This window comes from Hylobates moloch, unplaced genomic scaffold (genome assembly GCF_009828535.3).
Source record: "Hylobates moloch isolate HMO894 unplaced genomic scaffold, HMol_V3 SCAFFOLD_13, whole genome shotgun sequence".
In the NCBI taxonomy this organism is placed as follows: domain Eukaryota; kingdom Metazoa; phylum Chordata; class Mammalia; order Primates; family Hylobatidae; genus Hylobates; species Hylobates moloch.
In genome coordinates, this window is record NW_026652288.1 from 32,114,331 (window position 1) to 32,130,576 (window position 16,246).

Sequence of the window (16,246 nt, forward strand, 5' to 3'; positions counted from 1 at the left end):
ATGCAAAGGGCTTTTTCATATTACTTGCTGACTTAGTGTCCTCTATTATGACTTCGTATAGCTTATTTAAAGCTCATTGGAGGACTTTGTCTCTTCAGATTTTTTCCTGTATTATTTTTGCTTATGGTTTCAGCTTGTCCATTTTTCTATCTTGATTTGGTTTATAATAACTACTTTGTGTTTAAACTTTACTGTGTAGTACTTCTACACTGAATACATTGCTTTATCTCATTTGATTTTATAACAGCCCTTTAAATTATTGTTTAAGTAGATTTGTTAAAAGGTAAGTTTAGTATAGTACCCGTCATAGTCATTGCATATTAAAATATCTGAAAGAGGATCTGAATTTGATTTTTTGTTGTTCTTGTGTTGAATTTTCTGTGATTTTGTTATTTTTTATTTTTTATTTAGGCACAGCAACTCTTATCAGCATGTTTAGAAAAGGTAGATATTTCTAGTACGGAAGGTTATGATTTATTCATCACACAGCTCAAAGATGGTTTAAAAAATACATCTCATGAGACTGCAGCAAACCACAAAGTTGCTAAGGTAAGAAGTTACTAGATTGCCTCTTTTGGGGTTATATTACAATGGACACCTCCATTCTTTTGCTCTTTCCTTTCCTCTCCTTTTGGAAATGTTCTAATTCTAGATTTTTCTTTTAAAAAGCAGAATGTGCTTATAAGTCATCTTAAAGTTGAAACTGGCCGGGCACGGTGGCTCATACCTATAATCCCAGCACTTTGGGAGGCTGAGGCGGGCAGATCACCTGAGGTCAGGAGTTTGAGACCAGCCTGGCCAACATGGCAAAATGCCATCTCTATTAAAAATACTAAAATTAGCCAGGCGTGGTGGCAAGCGCCTGTAATCCCAGCTACTTGGAGGCTGAGGCATGAGAATCACTTGAACCCAGGAGTTGGAGGTTGCAGTTAGCTGAGATTGCAGAGGTTGCGCCACTGCACTACAGCCTGGGGGAAAGAGTGAGACTCTGTTGCCAAAAAAAAAAAAAAAAAAAAAAAAGTTGAAACTTTGAAACTTCTTAATCGAAGCTTAACTTCAGTTTGTGGGAACTATTGTTTTTTTTTTTTTTTTTTTTTTTTTTTTGAGACGGAGTCTCGCTCTGTCGCCCAGGCTGGAGTGCAGTGGCGCAATCTCGGCTCACTGCAAGCTCCGCCCCCCGGGTTCACGCCATTCTCCTGCCTCAGCCTCTCTGAGTAGCTGGGACTACAGGCGCCCGCCACCACGCCAGGCTAATTTTTTGTATTTTTAGTAGAGACGGGGTTTCACCGTGGTCTCGATCTCCTGACCTCGTGATCCGCCCGCCTCGGCCTCCCAAAGTGCTGGGATTACAAGCGTGAGCCACCGCGCCCAGCCACTATTTTGCTTATTGTGTTTTCTAATGCTTCCTTAAATCTTCCTTAGTGCCTGATGGACCTGGATTGGTTAAGAGGCTGATGAACGAAGCTTCCTTGTTAGGTTGTGAGCTTGGATGCTTGGATAAGAATGGACTATGTCTTTGGAAATTGAGCCATTTTGTGCTTCCTCTGAAATTTTTTGGCATACTGGGATGTATATGAGAGAGAGTGCTTTAAATCCTTGGATATATTTTTATTAATTTCCTCCAGATTTTTCTTTTAAGACCTTTTCTAAGTTATACTGCATATAAAACTTCCATATTATTGAAGGATATAAGGTAGAAGGTAAAAGCCATTTTCCTATAAGTAATGGGCATTTGCAAAGATTTTTCTCAAGTACAATTGTAACTGTACTAAAGTATAAAATATTGTGTTGCGATATACCTTGCTTTTTTTCTTTTATTTTTTCTTTTGAGACAGAGTTTTGCTCTTGTTTCCCAGGCTGCAGTGCAATGGCACAATCTCGGCTCACTGCAACCTCTTCCTTCTGGGTTCAAGTGATTCTCCTGCCTCAGCCTCCCGAGTAGCTGGGATTACAGGCGTGCGTCGCCATGCCTGGCTAATTTTGTATTTTTTAGTAGAGACAGGGTTTCGCCATGTTGGTCAGCAGGTCACGAACTCCCGACCTCAGGTGATCTGCCTACCTCGGCCTCCTAGAGTGCTGGGATTACAGGCGTGAGCCACTGCACTTGGCTCTTTTTTTTTTGGTTTGACATAAGAGTCTCGCTCTGTAACCTAGCTGGAGTGCAGTGGTGTGATCTTAGCTCACTGCAACCTCCGCCTCGTGGGTTCAAGCTATTCTCCTGCCTCAGCCTCCCGAGTAGCTGGGATTACAGGCACACGCTGCCATGCCCGGCTAATTTTTGTATTTTTAGTAGAAATGGGGTTTCACTGTGTTGGCCAGGCTTGTCTCGAGCTCCTAACCTCGTGATTCGCCCGTCTCGGCCTCCCAAAGTGTCGGGACTACAGGTGTGAGCCACTGTGCCTGGCCACCTTGCTTTTTTTCACTCAAGAATTTGTCTTGGATATCTTCTCATATCCTCAGAGATCATCTATGTTCTTTTTTTTTTTTTTTGAGACGGAGTCTTGCTCTGTCGCCCAGGCTGGAGTGCAGTGGCGCAGTCTCGGCTCACTGCAAGCTCCGCCTCCCAGGTTCACGCCATTCTCCTGCCTCAGCCTCTCTGAGTACCTGGGACTACAGGCGCCCGCCACCACGCCCGGCTAATTTTTTGTATTTTTAGTAGAGACGGGGTTTCACTGTGGTCTCGATCTCCTGACCTCGTGATCCGCCCGCCTCGGCCTCCCAAAGTGCTGGGATTACAAGCGTGAGCCACCGCGCCCGGCATCTATGTTCTTTTTAATTGTTGCATTGAATTTTTTTTTGTAGATTTATCATGATTTTATTATACCTTACTCTATTGATGGGACATTTTATTTAGGAAAACAGAAACTGTCCTATGAGTTTCAACAGAGATAATTTATTGTAAGAAATTAACTGGTGTTTGAAAACTGAAAAAGTGAAAAGGAAATCCTGAGATAACAGAGATAACTATAGGAAGCAGTTTTCACGTAGGTCTGGAGGAACCAAAGAGTAGAGATTAGGGGTTATCAGAACCTAGAAACTTAGAGAATAGGCCCCTTGTATCTGGGACTAGGAACTGCTACCCAGTTGGTAGCTCAGGAGCTTGGACGAGGGTCTTGCAAAACTGGGACTCAGATCTCTGAAGAGAGATGCTACTTGACTGATGGTAGTAGCTCTGAGGGAGCTCTATGAAACTGGATTCGGAATGCTAAAATAACCAAACCAAAACAAAATGCTGAAGACTAGAAGAATCAACTACTGCATCTGGTCCTTTGCTGAAACAGTGCTGATGGCAATGGCCAGTAAATAAGAAGGAGCAAGTCTTTCTTCTTTCATCTTTCTTTCCAGTTTCCTTCCTGTGCTGTTGCTGGGAGAACCTAAAAGCCAGGAAACTGGTTGAAAAGAGGAAATACAGTATGCAGAGTCCTAGCCCTAACCTGATAGAGCGGAGAATTGAAGGGTAGATTTGGAGCTCAGAGACAACAGTTTAATTAACTGGCACAGTCTACCCCTTTGGCTACTCAGCACCTCCATTCACACTTTATATATTTGAACTTTCATGTAACAAAACTATTATGCTTTTTAAAAAATTTATTTTTATTTTTGGAGACGGGGTCTTGCTCTGTTGCCCAGGCTGGAGTACCGTGGCGCTCACTGCAACGTCCACCTCCTGAGTTCAATCAATTCTCCTGCCTCAGCCTCCTGAGTAGCTGGGATTACAGATGCGCGCCACCATGCCTGGCTACTTTTTGCATTTTTAGTAGACGTGGGGTTTCACCATGTTAGTCAGGCTGGTCTCGAACTCCTGACCTCATGATCCACCCACCTTGGCCTCCCAAAATGCTGGGGTTACAGGTGTAACCCCACGCATGGCCTAGTTCTCAGTTTATTTAATTTTTTAATTTAATTTTTTTTTCTTAGACAGAGTCTGTCTCTGTCACCCAGGCTGGAGTGCAGTGGTGTGATCTCGGCTCACTGCAACCTCCACCTCCTGGATTCAGATGGTTCTCCTGCCTCAGCCTCCTGAGTAGCTGCGATTACAGGCACGTGCCACCACGCCTGGCTGATTTTTGTATTTTTAGTAGAGACAGGGTTTCACCATGTTGGTCAGGCTGGTCTTGAACTCCTGACCGCGTGATCTGCCCACCTTGGCCTCCCAAAGTGGTGGGATTCCAGGCGTGAGCCACTGCGCCTGGCCTAGTCCTCAGTTTATAATGGTCAAGAGGATGTATAATAGTCAAGAAGATATCTAATTTCTTTTTTTTCTATTACCTGTTCCTTATTAGCTCTGTCATCATTCAGCACCTCAGCTGGTCAGGATTCTTTACGTACTGGAACAACCCATCTCAATTCTTGAAGAATCTGAATCCTCCCTGGTGCTGTGTTTTTATTTTATTTTATTTTATTTTATTTTATTTTATTTTATTTTATTTTATTTTATTTTATTTTATTTTTTTTTTATTTTTTATTTTTTTTGAGACGGAGTCTCACTCTTTCACCCAGGCTGGAGTGCAGTGGCGCGATCTCGGCTCACTGCAAGCTCCGCCTCCCGGGTTCACGCCATTCTCCTGCCTCAGCCTCCGGAGTAGCTGGGACTACAGGCGCCCGCCACCGCGCCCGGCTAATTTTTTTGTATTTTTAGTAGAGACGGGGTTTCACTGTGTTAACCAGGATGGTCTCGATCTCCTGACCTCGTGATCCACCCGCCTCGGCCTCCCAAAGTGCTGGGATTACAAGCGTGAGCCACCGCGCCCGGCCTATTTTATTTTATTTTTTGAGATGGAGTCTCACTTTGTCACCCAGGCTGGAGTGCAGTGACATGATCTCAGCTCATTGCAACCTCCACCTCCTGGGTTCAAGTCATTCTCCTGCCTCAGTCTCCCCAGTAGCTGAGACTATAGGCATGGGCCACCACATCTGGCTAATTTTTTGTATTTTAGTAGAGATGGGGTTTCACCGTGTTGGCCAGGCTGGTCTCGAACTCCTGACCTCAGATGATCCACCCACCTTGGCCTCCCAAAGTGCTGGGATTACAGGTGTGAGCCACCAAGCCCGGCTGGTGCTGTATTTTAAGTTGTAATTGTTACTTCACCTTTACTATTGGACTTAGAAGTACTAAGGGGCATCCTAGAGAATCTCCTGGGTTCTGCGTAAGTTCTCCTTGCCCCTGTTACTTAGCATCAATCCAGGTTTCCCCTTGTCAGTTCCAGTCATACAAGCTAGTAGAACTTTTTGACTATTTATTCAGCGGCAAGAGGACCTTAAAGTTGCTGGGTAGCAATCTCAACACCCACTAAAATGGAAGTGTTGTTGTACCCTGCTGGAACATTCCTCCCTTGGGAGTAAGACCTATAGAGCTGAAAGCTTTAAAAAAAATCTGTGAATGGGTTTATTAAATACAATAGTGGGCATGCTCAGAGAAACTGTATCATACATTTTTGGTTGATTCAAAGCATATGCTTCATCTTGTAAGGTAGAACTCCATAACCTTTCAGCATGTCTCTTGCAGTTAGTGTTGAAAATGAGTCTTTAGTAGGCCATTGAGCTTTTCTGCCAGGCCAGCTTCATCAGAATGATACACAGTAAGACCAGTGGAAAAAAAAAATTTTTTTTTTTTTTTTGCTTTGAAATACTTTTCTTGATCAGAAGCAAAGTTTTCTACAATACCATGACATTCTGTCAGTCCACAGGCAATGGACTATATAATATTACGGCAGAAAACTATGGACAGAACAGGTAAATGCATACCTAGAATATATATTTGTTATGTTGAAGACAAATTGCTGCCTAGTCCATGACTAGGAATCCCGTATCATCAAGCTGCCATCAGATAGCTGGCTGTTCCCCCTGGGAAATGGCGTGATATTGGCCACTCAACTTTGGTAACTGCTGTTTGGCAGATTAGGCAATCAGCAACAGCTGTAGCCTGGTTAGTACTGGTACAGGGAAGTTTACATGTTTGGGCCTGTGCGTAGCCTCCGTATCTGTTGCCATGGTATTTTGCACACAGGTCCATTGAGCAAGCACTGGAGTGCCTGTGGAGAGAGACTTACTGTCATGTATATAATGTGTATAACTTCTCCCATTTCCTCTGAAATGGATGCCTTTTGGTCTGCATTGACATAGTTCATACATGTTTTTACCTTCTGAGAGTTCTATTCATAGACCTTTGTTTTTGACCTCCTTGCTGCTAGTCTTCTAGTCCTGTTTCTTCCAAGTGCCTGACCATCTAGCTAACAAATTAGCAACTCTCTGTTAACTAGTGAGGATCTTTACTTCTAGCCAACTCTAAATCCATACGAGAACAGTCATATATACTGACTGAAGTTCTGTCTATTGAGAAGATTTACCTTCACCACTCTCCTTGTGATTGGGGCCGTAATTCTGTAGCCATCCACTTCGGGGTAGTACCAGCATATCATGCAGAACCATCCGTAAATCAGGGCCAAGAGTATTTTCCCCTCATATTATTTCATGATAAGGAGTTCCACAGGAAGCTATTGATGTAGAACAAGGAGGAGACATTATAGTGAGAGTAGGTATTGAATTCTGAGCCACTTGTTTATTCAGTTTTTGCCTTTGGGACTTTGTCAAGTCAGATCTCTTATAAAACACTTGATGAAGGATACTTGTTGCTTGTGCTCAATATTATGGTTGGTGTGTCAGATGACATTTGGACAGCTCTGAATTCGTAGACATTAGTTTCGTAGATAGATGTTAATCTCTATCTGGGACTAGTAAGGAACTAGGAGCTGTTTTTCAAAAGGAGAATGGTCATTTGCATGAGAGGATGTGGCTTTGCTCCAAGACACTAGCATTCTGCTGTGTGATTGTCCCAATTAGGTTGCCACAGGCTCCTTACAGCATCATTATTTGCTGTGGACTTCTAGTGTCAGTGTCATTGCAAGTGCTCTTAAGGTAAAAGTGGCAGAGCATCTTGCAGTACAGTCTGGTCTTGTTGCAGAGTTTCTTGTTCTGCACCTTACTCAAAATTGGCAGCCTTATATGTTTCTTGATACTTGGATTAGAGCACACATTCAAGTATGCTAAATATTGGCTCCCAAATCCAAGTAGGCCCACTAAGTACTGTGGCTTTTGTTTCTGTGGTTGGTGTTACAAGTTGGAGCAACTTGTCTTTCAGTCTGGAGGGAATATCCTGACATAACCAGACCTCTGGACCTCTGAAACTTAACCACGGTTGCAGAATCTTGAGTTTTTCTGGGGACTCTTGTTCTCTGGTTTGCACCTTACTAAGGCATTTAAGTTCCTTGCTGTTTCCTTTTCATCTGGACCAATCAGCGTGCTGTCATGATGTAGTGGACCAGTATGTTGATCTGCAGGATGTTAGGATGATCAGGATTTCTAGAACGTGAGATGTGGTCTTAGGGAAAGATTGCAAAGATTTATTATTGTTCCTGCCAGGTAAAAGTGGACTTTTTGTGTAGTCCTTAAAACTAAAGATAGAAGAATGTTGGATAGAACTGTAACTACCTACCAGATATCAGGGGATTTGTTGATTTGCTTTAATAAAGATACCTCATCTGGAAAAGCAGCTGCAATGGAAGTCACCACCTGATAGTTTACCATCCACAGTCATTCTTCAAGATTCATTTACAACAGTCCAGTAAAGGGGACGAGGTCATTTGATTACCTCTGTATCTTTTAAGTCTCTCTCTCTCTCTCTTTTTTTTTTTTTTTTTCCAATACAGGGTCTTGCTCTGTCACTCAGGCTGGAGTACAATGGTGTGATTTTGGCTTACTGTAGCCCTGCCCTCCTGGGCTCAAGTGATTTTCCCACCTCAAGCTTCTGAGTAGCTGGGATGACAAGTGCATGCCATCACGCCTGGCTATTATATTTTAGTAGAGATGAGATCTTGCTATGTTGACCAGGATGGTCTCAGACTTTTAGGTTCAAACGAACCTCCATCCTCAGTCTCACAAAGTGCTAGGATTATAGATATGAAGGCACTGTGCCCAGCCTCAAATCTTTTACAGTGGCATTAATTTAAAAAATTTCTTGGGCCGGGCGCGGTGGCTCACACTTGTAATCCCAGCACTTTGGGAGGCTGAGGCGGGCGGATCACGAGGTCAGGAGATCGAGACCACGGTGAAACCCCGTCTCTACTAAAAATACAAAAAATTAGCCGGGCGTGGTGGCGGGCGCCTGTAGTCCCAACTACTCAGAGAGGCTGAGGCAGGAGAATGGTGTGAACCCGGGAGGCGGAGCTTGCAGTGAGCCGAGACTGCGCCACTGCACTCCAGCCTGCGGGACAAAGCGAGACTCCATCTCAAAAAAAAAAAAAAAAAAAAATTTCTTGAGGAATGTAGCATTGCTTTAGTTTAAGATCTTTGTAGAGAAGGAAAGTTCTAGGGGCTTATACTTGGTGTTTTCTATATTACTGGCCCACAGAGAAGAGCAGAGAGCTAATTTGGGGATTGTTTTCAGTTGCCTGTTTTATATTATGCATTCAGGAACTGGGGAAGTAACTATTATACAATAAGGATTTACAGATCCATAGAACTCTCTGAGACAGCTTTGGGCCAAAACTTTATTAATCGCTTGACCATCCTACATGCCCTTTCGTGGACCACAGTGATGTTTAAGGTCAGTTCAGTGCCATGTTTTTGTAATGCCTGAAAGATCTTTTCCCCCATGCACAGTCACTGTAGTGAATGCCCATAGGTCTTTTTGAGGGAAGGTTTGGAGTATGATCTACAGTACTATATATAGTTGGGCTATCGTAGGATCCTTTCTCAAGGGGAGTCATCCTTCCTTTCAATAAAAAGCTCTGATCTGTGAACAGATTAATTAGGTCTAGAAGTTTTTATTCTCCCTTTTTTTTTTTTTTTTTAGCAATTCAAGTCATGTTTTTGTCCACAAGTTTTTCCAGTATTGTATAGATAAATAATAATTTACTAGGCTGCCTTGAGTGTACTAGATAAGAGTAGAAACCATTCATGGGTGAACTGGGGACAGGATATAAAGATGAAATTACATTGTAGACTTATTTCTCTGGGAGAATAGTACTTAGCATTTTTGTGGCCTAACTTCAGTAATTGTTGTAATATTAAATAATCATGGCTAACATTTATCGAATATTGCTGATGGAGAAGCTGGGCTCAGAATCCAGATGTGTGACTATAAGGCCTATGTTTTTAGTTGCTATTGCTGGATTATGGTGACGATAGCAACAAAAACATGCATCTGCTAAGCTGAACTAAATCCTCATATACCCCAGTAATGGTAATTGTCTAAATATATTCTTATGGATGGAGGTATTTGAGTGCTTAGTCTGTGCTTAACATTGTGCTGTATGAATAGGAAAAATGACAGATGATTTTAGTTGTCCTTAATTTTTGGTGATATATATAAGAACGTGTGTTACTATCTGGTTCTGGACTGTCTTTTCCAGAATAGTTAGTTGAGGTTTCATTTAAAAAATTAAAAAATTTTCATTGACAAATAATTGTGTATATTTATGGGGTATAATGTGATGTTGTAATATATGTATACATTATAGAAAGATTAAATTAAGTTAATTAACATATCTATCAACTCACCTACTTACCATTTCTTTGTGATGAGAATGTTTAAAATCTATTCTTTTAGCAATTTTGAAATATACAATACATGGGCTAGGCACGGTGGCTCATGCCTGTAATCCCAGCACTTTGGGAGGCCGAGGCGGGCAGATCATCAGGTCAGGAGTTGGAGACCAGCCTGACCAACCTGCTGAAACCCTGTCTCTACTAAAAATACAAAAAAATTAGCCGGGGATGGTGGCGCATGCCTGTAATCCCAGCTACTCAAGGAGGCTGAGGCAGGAGAATCACTTGAACCCAGGAGGCAGTGAGCCGAGATTGCGCCACTGTATTCCAGCCTGGCAACAGAGTAAGACTCTGTCTCAAAAAAAAAAAAAAAAAAAGAAATATACAATACATGATTAGTAACTGCAGTCACCAGATCAATAAACTAATTCCTCCTAAGCTTCCCAAAGTGTTGGGATTACAGGCATAAGCCACTGCACCTGGTCTTTACTGCACATTTTCTTGACCCAGTCACCCATTGATGGATACTTAGATTGGTTCCATATCTTGACTTTTGTAAAATATTTTATTTTATTTTTTATAACTGCAAGTTTCTGCTTTAAATGATAAACTAATGAAGAAAACTGACTTGAAACTGATGAGTGTTCTTTATTTGGTAATGGTTAAGTTACGATTTTGGTTAAAACTGTTGAGTACATTTTCCTTTGCTTATACTCCCATTTTCTTTCAGTGGGCCACAGTTACATTTCATCTTCCTCATCATGTGTTGAAGTCCATTGCCAGTGCCATTGTAAATGAACTCAAGAAAATAAATCAAAATGTTGCTGCCTTACCTGTGGCATCCTCAGTGATGGACAGATTGTCTTACCTCTTACCTAGTGCACGTCCAGAACTTGGCGTGGGGCCAGGCCGTTCTGTAGACAGGTATGAACCTTGCTAACAAAGAAACGTGACAGTGAGATAGAATTGATTAGTTTTTGCATTAAACAAGAATAACTAGAAAATCTGGTTATGATTTTTAAAAATTTCACAATTTCTAGCCTAATTTTGAAATTAAAAAAAATTCAATATGAATTAGAATCTGAAAACCAGATTTAAAGTAAACTACTACTTGAATTGCTATTTTTAAACACTATATTTTAGTACACTAAAGGTATTTGAAGGGATTATAAAGACACATTTTGAAAATTCCAGTTTAGTACTTGCTTAGTAAATATTTTAGTCAAATTAAAATTACTATAATGATTCAATGAATAATAACTATTTTTCCATTGATGACATTTTGTGACCTTTGAGATAAATTTTGCCTAACTTACCATGCCCAAATGTGAGTATAAGGAAAGTGCTATCATTTTATAATGAAAAACAAAAAAAAAAAAAACAAGAAGAGTTTAAAAAATAATAGGAATAATTTTGAGTTAACATTTTTTTATGCTGCTTGCACTGGATTTAAACAGTATTACAAAAATCATTCCTAAACCATCATTTTCTTTGGTAGAGGTTTTTTGAATGCCTATTTTGTTTAACTAATTAAAAAGCCAGTAACACATTCATTTAAAAACTTAAATGATTTGCTATTTGAAATGACATTGAGATTCTTACTAAAAGTACCGAGGTTTAGAAATGCTATACTGAAATATAATACCCAGCAATTTTGATTAGATTTTTGTTTGCCTTCTTATGTAGTATTTATTTATTTATTTTTGAGACGGATTTTCACTCTTGTCGCCTAGGCTGGAGTGTAGTGGTGCGATCTCGGCTCACTGCAACCTCCGCCTCCCAGGTTCAAGAGATTCTTCTGCCTCAGCCTCCTGAGTAGCTGGAATTGTAAGCGTCCACCACCATGCATGGCTGATTTTTTTTTTTTTTTTTGAGATGGAGTTTCGCTCTTGTTGCCCAGGCTGGAGTGCAATGGCACGATCTCGGCTCACCGCAACCTCTGCCTCCCAGATTCAAGCGATTCTCCTGCCTCAGCCTCCATAGTAGCTGGGATTACAGACATGTGCCACGATACCTGGCTAATTTTCTATTTTTAGTAGAGACAGGGTTTCTCCATGTTGGTCAGGCTGGTCTCGAACTCCCTACCTCAGGTGATCTGCCCGCCTTGGCCTCCCAAAGTGCTGGGATTACAGGCGTGAGCCACTGCACCCAGCCAAATTTTCTTGTTTTATATTTTTGTTTTGAGATGGAGTCTCGCTCTGTTGCCCAGGCTGGAGTTCAGTGGCATGATCTTGGCTCACTGTGAGCTCCGCCTCCCATGTTCATGCCGTTCTCCTGCCTCAGCCTCCTGAGTAGCTGTGACTACAGGTGCCTGCCACCATGCCCAGCTAATTTTTTGTATTTTTAGTAGAGATGGGGTTTCACCGTGTTAGCCAGGATGGTCTCGAGCTCCTGAGCTTATGATCTGACCACCTCGGCCTCCCAAAGTATTGGGATTACAGGCGTGAGCCACTGCGCCCGGCATGCCTGGCTCATTTTTTGTATTTTTAGTAGAGATAGGGTTTCACCATGTTGGCCAGGCTGGTCTTGAACTCCTGACCTCAACGTGATCTACCTGTCTCGGCCTCCCAGAGTGCTGGGATTACAGGTGTGAGCCACTGTGCCCAGCTGTAGTATTTATATTTTTACATTTTCATTGGATGTGACTTGTAATTTCCTAAGCATCTTTCTGAAGTACATTTATAAATAGTATGTGCTGATGTTATCAAAGACACTACTGAATAAATTCATTTTAAACTTCTATTATTTTTAGTATGGCTCTTCTAGTTCAGTAGCAATATTTATTAATTTATCTTTTGATAAACTGATTTCTGCTTAATCACTTACCCTCTTTTTGTTAGTTAAGTGATTTTGTTGTTACATATATAACTTTTATTAGTTGTATTAACAGTTGGGCAGAATTTTTGTATTCTGTAGTAATCTCTTGGGCAACATGCAGACTTAACATTTTTAATCAGATTATCTGGTGATATGTGCTGTGGCTATCATTAAAATATTCTTTGAGATATGTCTGAGATGGGAAAAAAAGAAAAATACATAATTAGAACAAGTGCTTCTTGTCTGAGATCTATGCCTATTTTGAGATTATAAAAGTGTCAGCTCTGCAGAGCTATTTTCTTTGCAAACAGTTGCAGTGTTTCTAAAGAAATCAGTGCACACTGTGGTAAATGTTATATTTTAGGAAATGCAACCATTAGATGGGATATTCAGTATTTTTAGAGGTGTTAAAAATGTCCCAAAATATTAATTTTGATATAGATTGTGGTGTTTGTTTCATTAAAAATCAATCTAGGAGCCTATGAAGGCTTTGATGAACTTAGGTCTGTGGAAGGTTTGAGTTAGGGTCTATTGGATGCTACTGCTGTTTTGTTGGGTAATATAACGAAAGGAGATAGGTCTTCTGTTCTAAGACTGATCCTAAAGACACATATAATGTGAAACTGAGAATGCTTTTCTAACCCAACAACTATTTGTTTAAAAACCTGAATACAATTATGAGTAAACCTAAAGTTACTAGCAATTTTATGGAAAATCATGTGCTAATTTAAGGGAAGAATTTAGAAGAGCATTTTCCTGTTCTCTTTGTCATGACCTTTACCACTTTTTCTTTCTGTTATCAGTTGTAATTTTGTGTTAGGATGAGTAAGCTTTGCTTATCAATCCTTTCTTACTTAAAATCTTTTGGACTTTTCTAAAAGTTTACTATTGTCCTTTAAAAAATTACTCTGGTACTTTCTGTTATAGTTTGACTCTTAGTGAGCTGATATATTTTAATATGAAAACATATGTAATCTACCCCTGGAATTGTTTATCAACTGCAGCCACCATTCAGGTTTTCTCCTTCCCTTTCTGTTTAAGGGAAATTCCCAAAAATTCCCGTTTTTAGTTTAAAAAATTGAACTTGATCATCAGACCATTTGCAGTTTCTGTTGATAACCCAGTAAAATTATTTTTTGCATTGTTAAATAGAAGTTTCACTGTGATTGATGCCTAACTTCAATTACATAAAGTATGTTTACTTTTAGATCACTGATGTATAGTGAAGCTAACAGACGGGAGACATTTACCTCATGGCCTCATGTAGGCTATAGGTGGGCACAACCAGATCCCATGGCTCAAGCTGGATTTTATCATCAGGTAAAAAAAGAATATAAAAAAATACTTTTCTCAGTATGCCTTTGTAGCCCTCAGCAAAATTATCACATTTTTTTTTTTTACTTTTTCAGAAACTTATTTTGTGCAACTTGTATGCTTGCTTGTATGCATGTATGCTTGTTTTGTTTGCCCAGGCTGGAGTGCAGTGCCACAGTGTTGGCTCACTGCAACCTCCGCCTCTCGGGTTCAAGCGATTCTTGTGCCTCAGCCTCCTTGAGTAGCTGGGATTACAGGTGTGCACCATCACACCTGGCTAATTTTTGTATTTTTAGTAGAGATGGGATTTCACCATGTTGCCAAGGCTGGTCTCAAACTCCTGACCTCAGGTGATCTGCCTGCCTCGGCCTCCCAAAGTGCTGGGATTACAGGCATGCCAGGCCAGGAAAAAAATTGTTCAAGCAATTAACAACTGAGTATTTTCTTTTAGATTAGATACAACTTTTTTTTAAAAACAATTATTTTTATTTTTTGTTTTTGAGACAGGGTCTCACTCTGTTGCCCAGGCCCTATCACCACTCACTGCAGTCTCAACCTTCCCAGGCACAGGTAATCTGCCCACCTCAGCCTCCCTGAGAAGCTGAGACTACAGGTGTGTGCCACTGGGCCTGGCTAACTTTTGCACCAACCTAATTTTTTTTTTTTTTTTTTGCAGAGACAGGGTTTCTGGTGTTGCCTAGACTGGTCTCGAACTTCCTGCTCAAGTGATCTATGCACCTCATTCTCCCCAAAGTGTTGGGATTATAGGTGTGAGACACTGTGCTAGGCCATAATTTTTTTGGAAAATCAACAAATAGTATTCTTCAGATTTGGTTTCTGACAAGTATTCTATTTTGATGCATGTTTATTTCCAGTGTTTGACATCTGCATTCATAACACAGTAGTAGATGCTTAGGGTAATGCAATAAAAGCAGTTTTACAGTTTCAAAATTCTCATTTTAGTTGGGATACAAATTACCCATATACTAGATAACTACAGAAGCAGCATTACAGGTAGTGCATTGCAACTTGAATATCTGTGCATTAAAGAACTGATTAAGTTGCATAGATAGAGGAGAATTAGTTAAGAAAAATGGTCATAGTTTTGTGTAGGAAAAGAGGAGGGTATAAAGTGTAAGGATTAACATGATACAGAGGCATAAGAATGGGACATTATAAAAAGCTTTGCTGAATTAGAGGGAAGTTAAGAAAAATGATTTTAGCTAGATGTAATATGTTATTTAATAGGAAACTTAAACTGAGTGGTATAGACTGGCTTACCACTGTTTTACCACTGCTAAAAGAATCTAAGAAATCTAATACTTATATGTCAGTTTAAATAAAGCATGCTTATTTAACTTTATTTATTTATTTATTTATTCGGGACAGGGTCTTGCTCTGTCACCCAAGTTGGAGTGCAGTGGCGTGATCACAGCTCACTGCAGCCTCAGCTTCCAAACAATTCTCCCACCTCAGCCCCTCAAGTAGCTGGGATTACAGGCATGTGCCACCATGCCCAGCTAATTCTGTTTATTTTTTGTAGAGATGAGATTTCACTATGTTGCCCAGGCTGGTTTCAAACTTCTGGGCTCAGGCAGTTTGTCTGCCTTAACCTTCTAAAGTATTGTGATTACAGGTGTAAGCCACTGTTTCTGGCCTAATTTAAGAATTCAAGTACATTTTGAAGTACGTTAAATTAACTGTCATTTAGAATCTGAAGATTGATTATTCCTTCGTTATCTTCAAGTATTCTGAACATCTTTACTTTAAAATTGAACCAGAAAACTATATATATATATGAATATTTTATTCAAAGTTTGTCAGATTTCCAGTTACAGATAGGTAAGTTTGGAGACTGGCTAATATTAGAATCAGTGAAATAATTTCTCTAAATTAAGGATTGAACATGGAGCATTTTTCTAGCAACTTTCTTTTAATTTGGTGTAATTTTTTAAGAGTCTCTGTTAAGTGATGCCTTGATTTTTTTTTTTTTTTCTTTCTGTTGAGTTATTGTTCATTATAGTCTGTCTTTGCAGAGAGGTCAAATAATAGGTTTCCTAGAATCCTCTGACTCTAGGAAATGTTAGGGGCTGATTATTTGTAATCTAAAATGTGTAGTAAATTTGCATCTATAAAGTAAATGTTCACAAATATTAATATTAGTTTTCAGGTATATTTCAGTTCAGATTTTGAAAATATATACATATATATATATATATAAAAATTGTGCCTGGCCCTTGAATTGAAATATATATAGCATTTTGTCCTATGTTGTATGAATTAGATTCCATATTATGTGAATTAGATTGACTACTTAGCTTTCCCTTTTTACTTGCCCTTCTTGTATAGTTGTATGTGATTTAGTATTTAATAATAAACCCATTGGCTGGTGCAGTGGCTCACACTTGTAATCCCAGCACTTAGGGAGGCCAAGGCAGGAGGATCGCTTCAGCCCAGGAATTTGAGACCAGCCTGGATGCTGTAAGGAGACCGTGTCTCTACAAAAAAAATAACAGAATTAGCTGGGTGTCGTGGAACACTTCTGTAGTTTCAGCTGCTTGGGAGGCTG

The 16,246-nt window shown here is 40.1% G+C and overlaps 1 protein-coding gene across 12 annotated transcripts in view; it reads left to right on the forward strand.

Annotated features, from left to right (window-relative positions):
• The window catches only part of BIRC6 (baculoviral IAP repeat containing 6), a 267,757-nt gene that overhangs the window by 23,601 nt on the left and 227,910 nt on the right, over positions 1 to 16,246 (forward strand). For all 12 annotated transcript variants that reach the window (XR_009209365.1, XM_032172644.2, XM_058426669.1 and 9 more), the window contains exons 3-5: positions 412 to 549; positions 10,277 to 10,470; positions 13,572 to 13,683. Coding sequence is in view for 11 of the 12 variants with exons in the window: in XM_032172644.2 (XP_032028535.1) it covers positions 412 to 549; positions 10,277 to 10,470; positions 13,572 to 13,683 (444 nt within the window). In the remaining variant the exon portion in view is untranslated. The remainder of the gene's footprint in view (positions 1 to 411; positions 550 to 10,276; positions 10,471 to 13,571; positions 13,684 to 16,246) is intronic.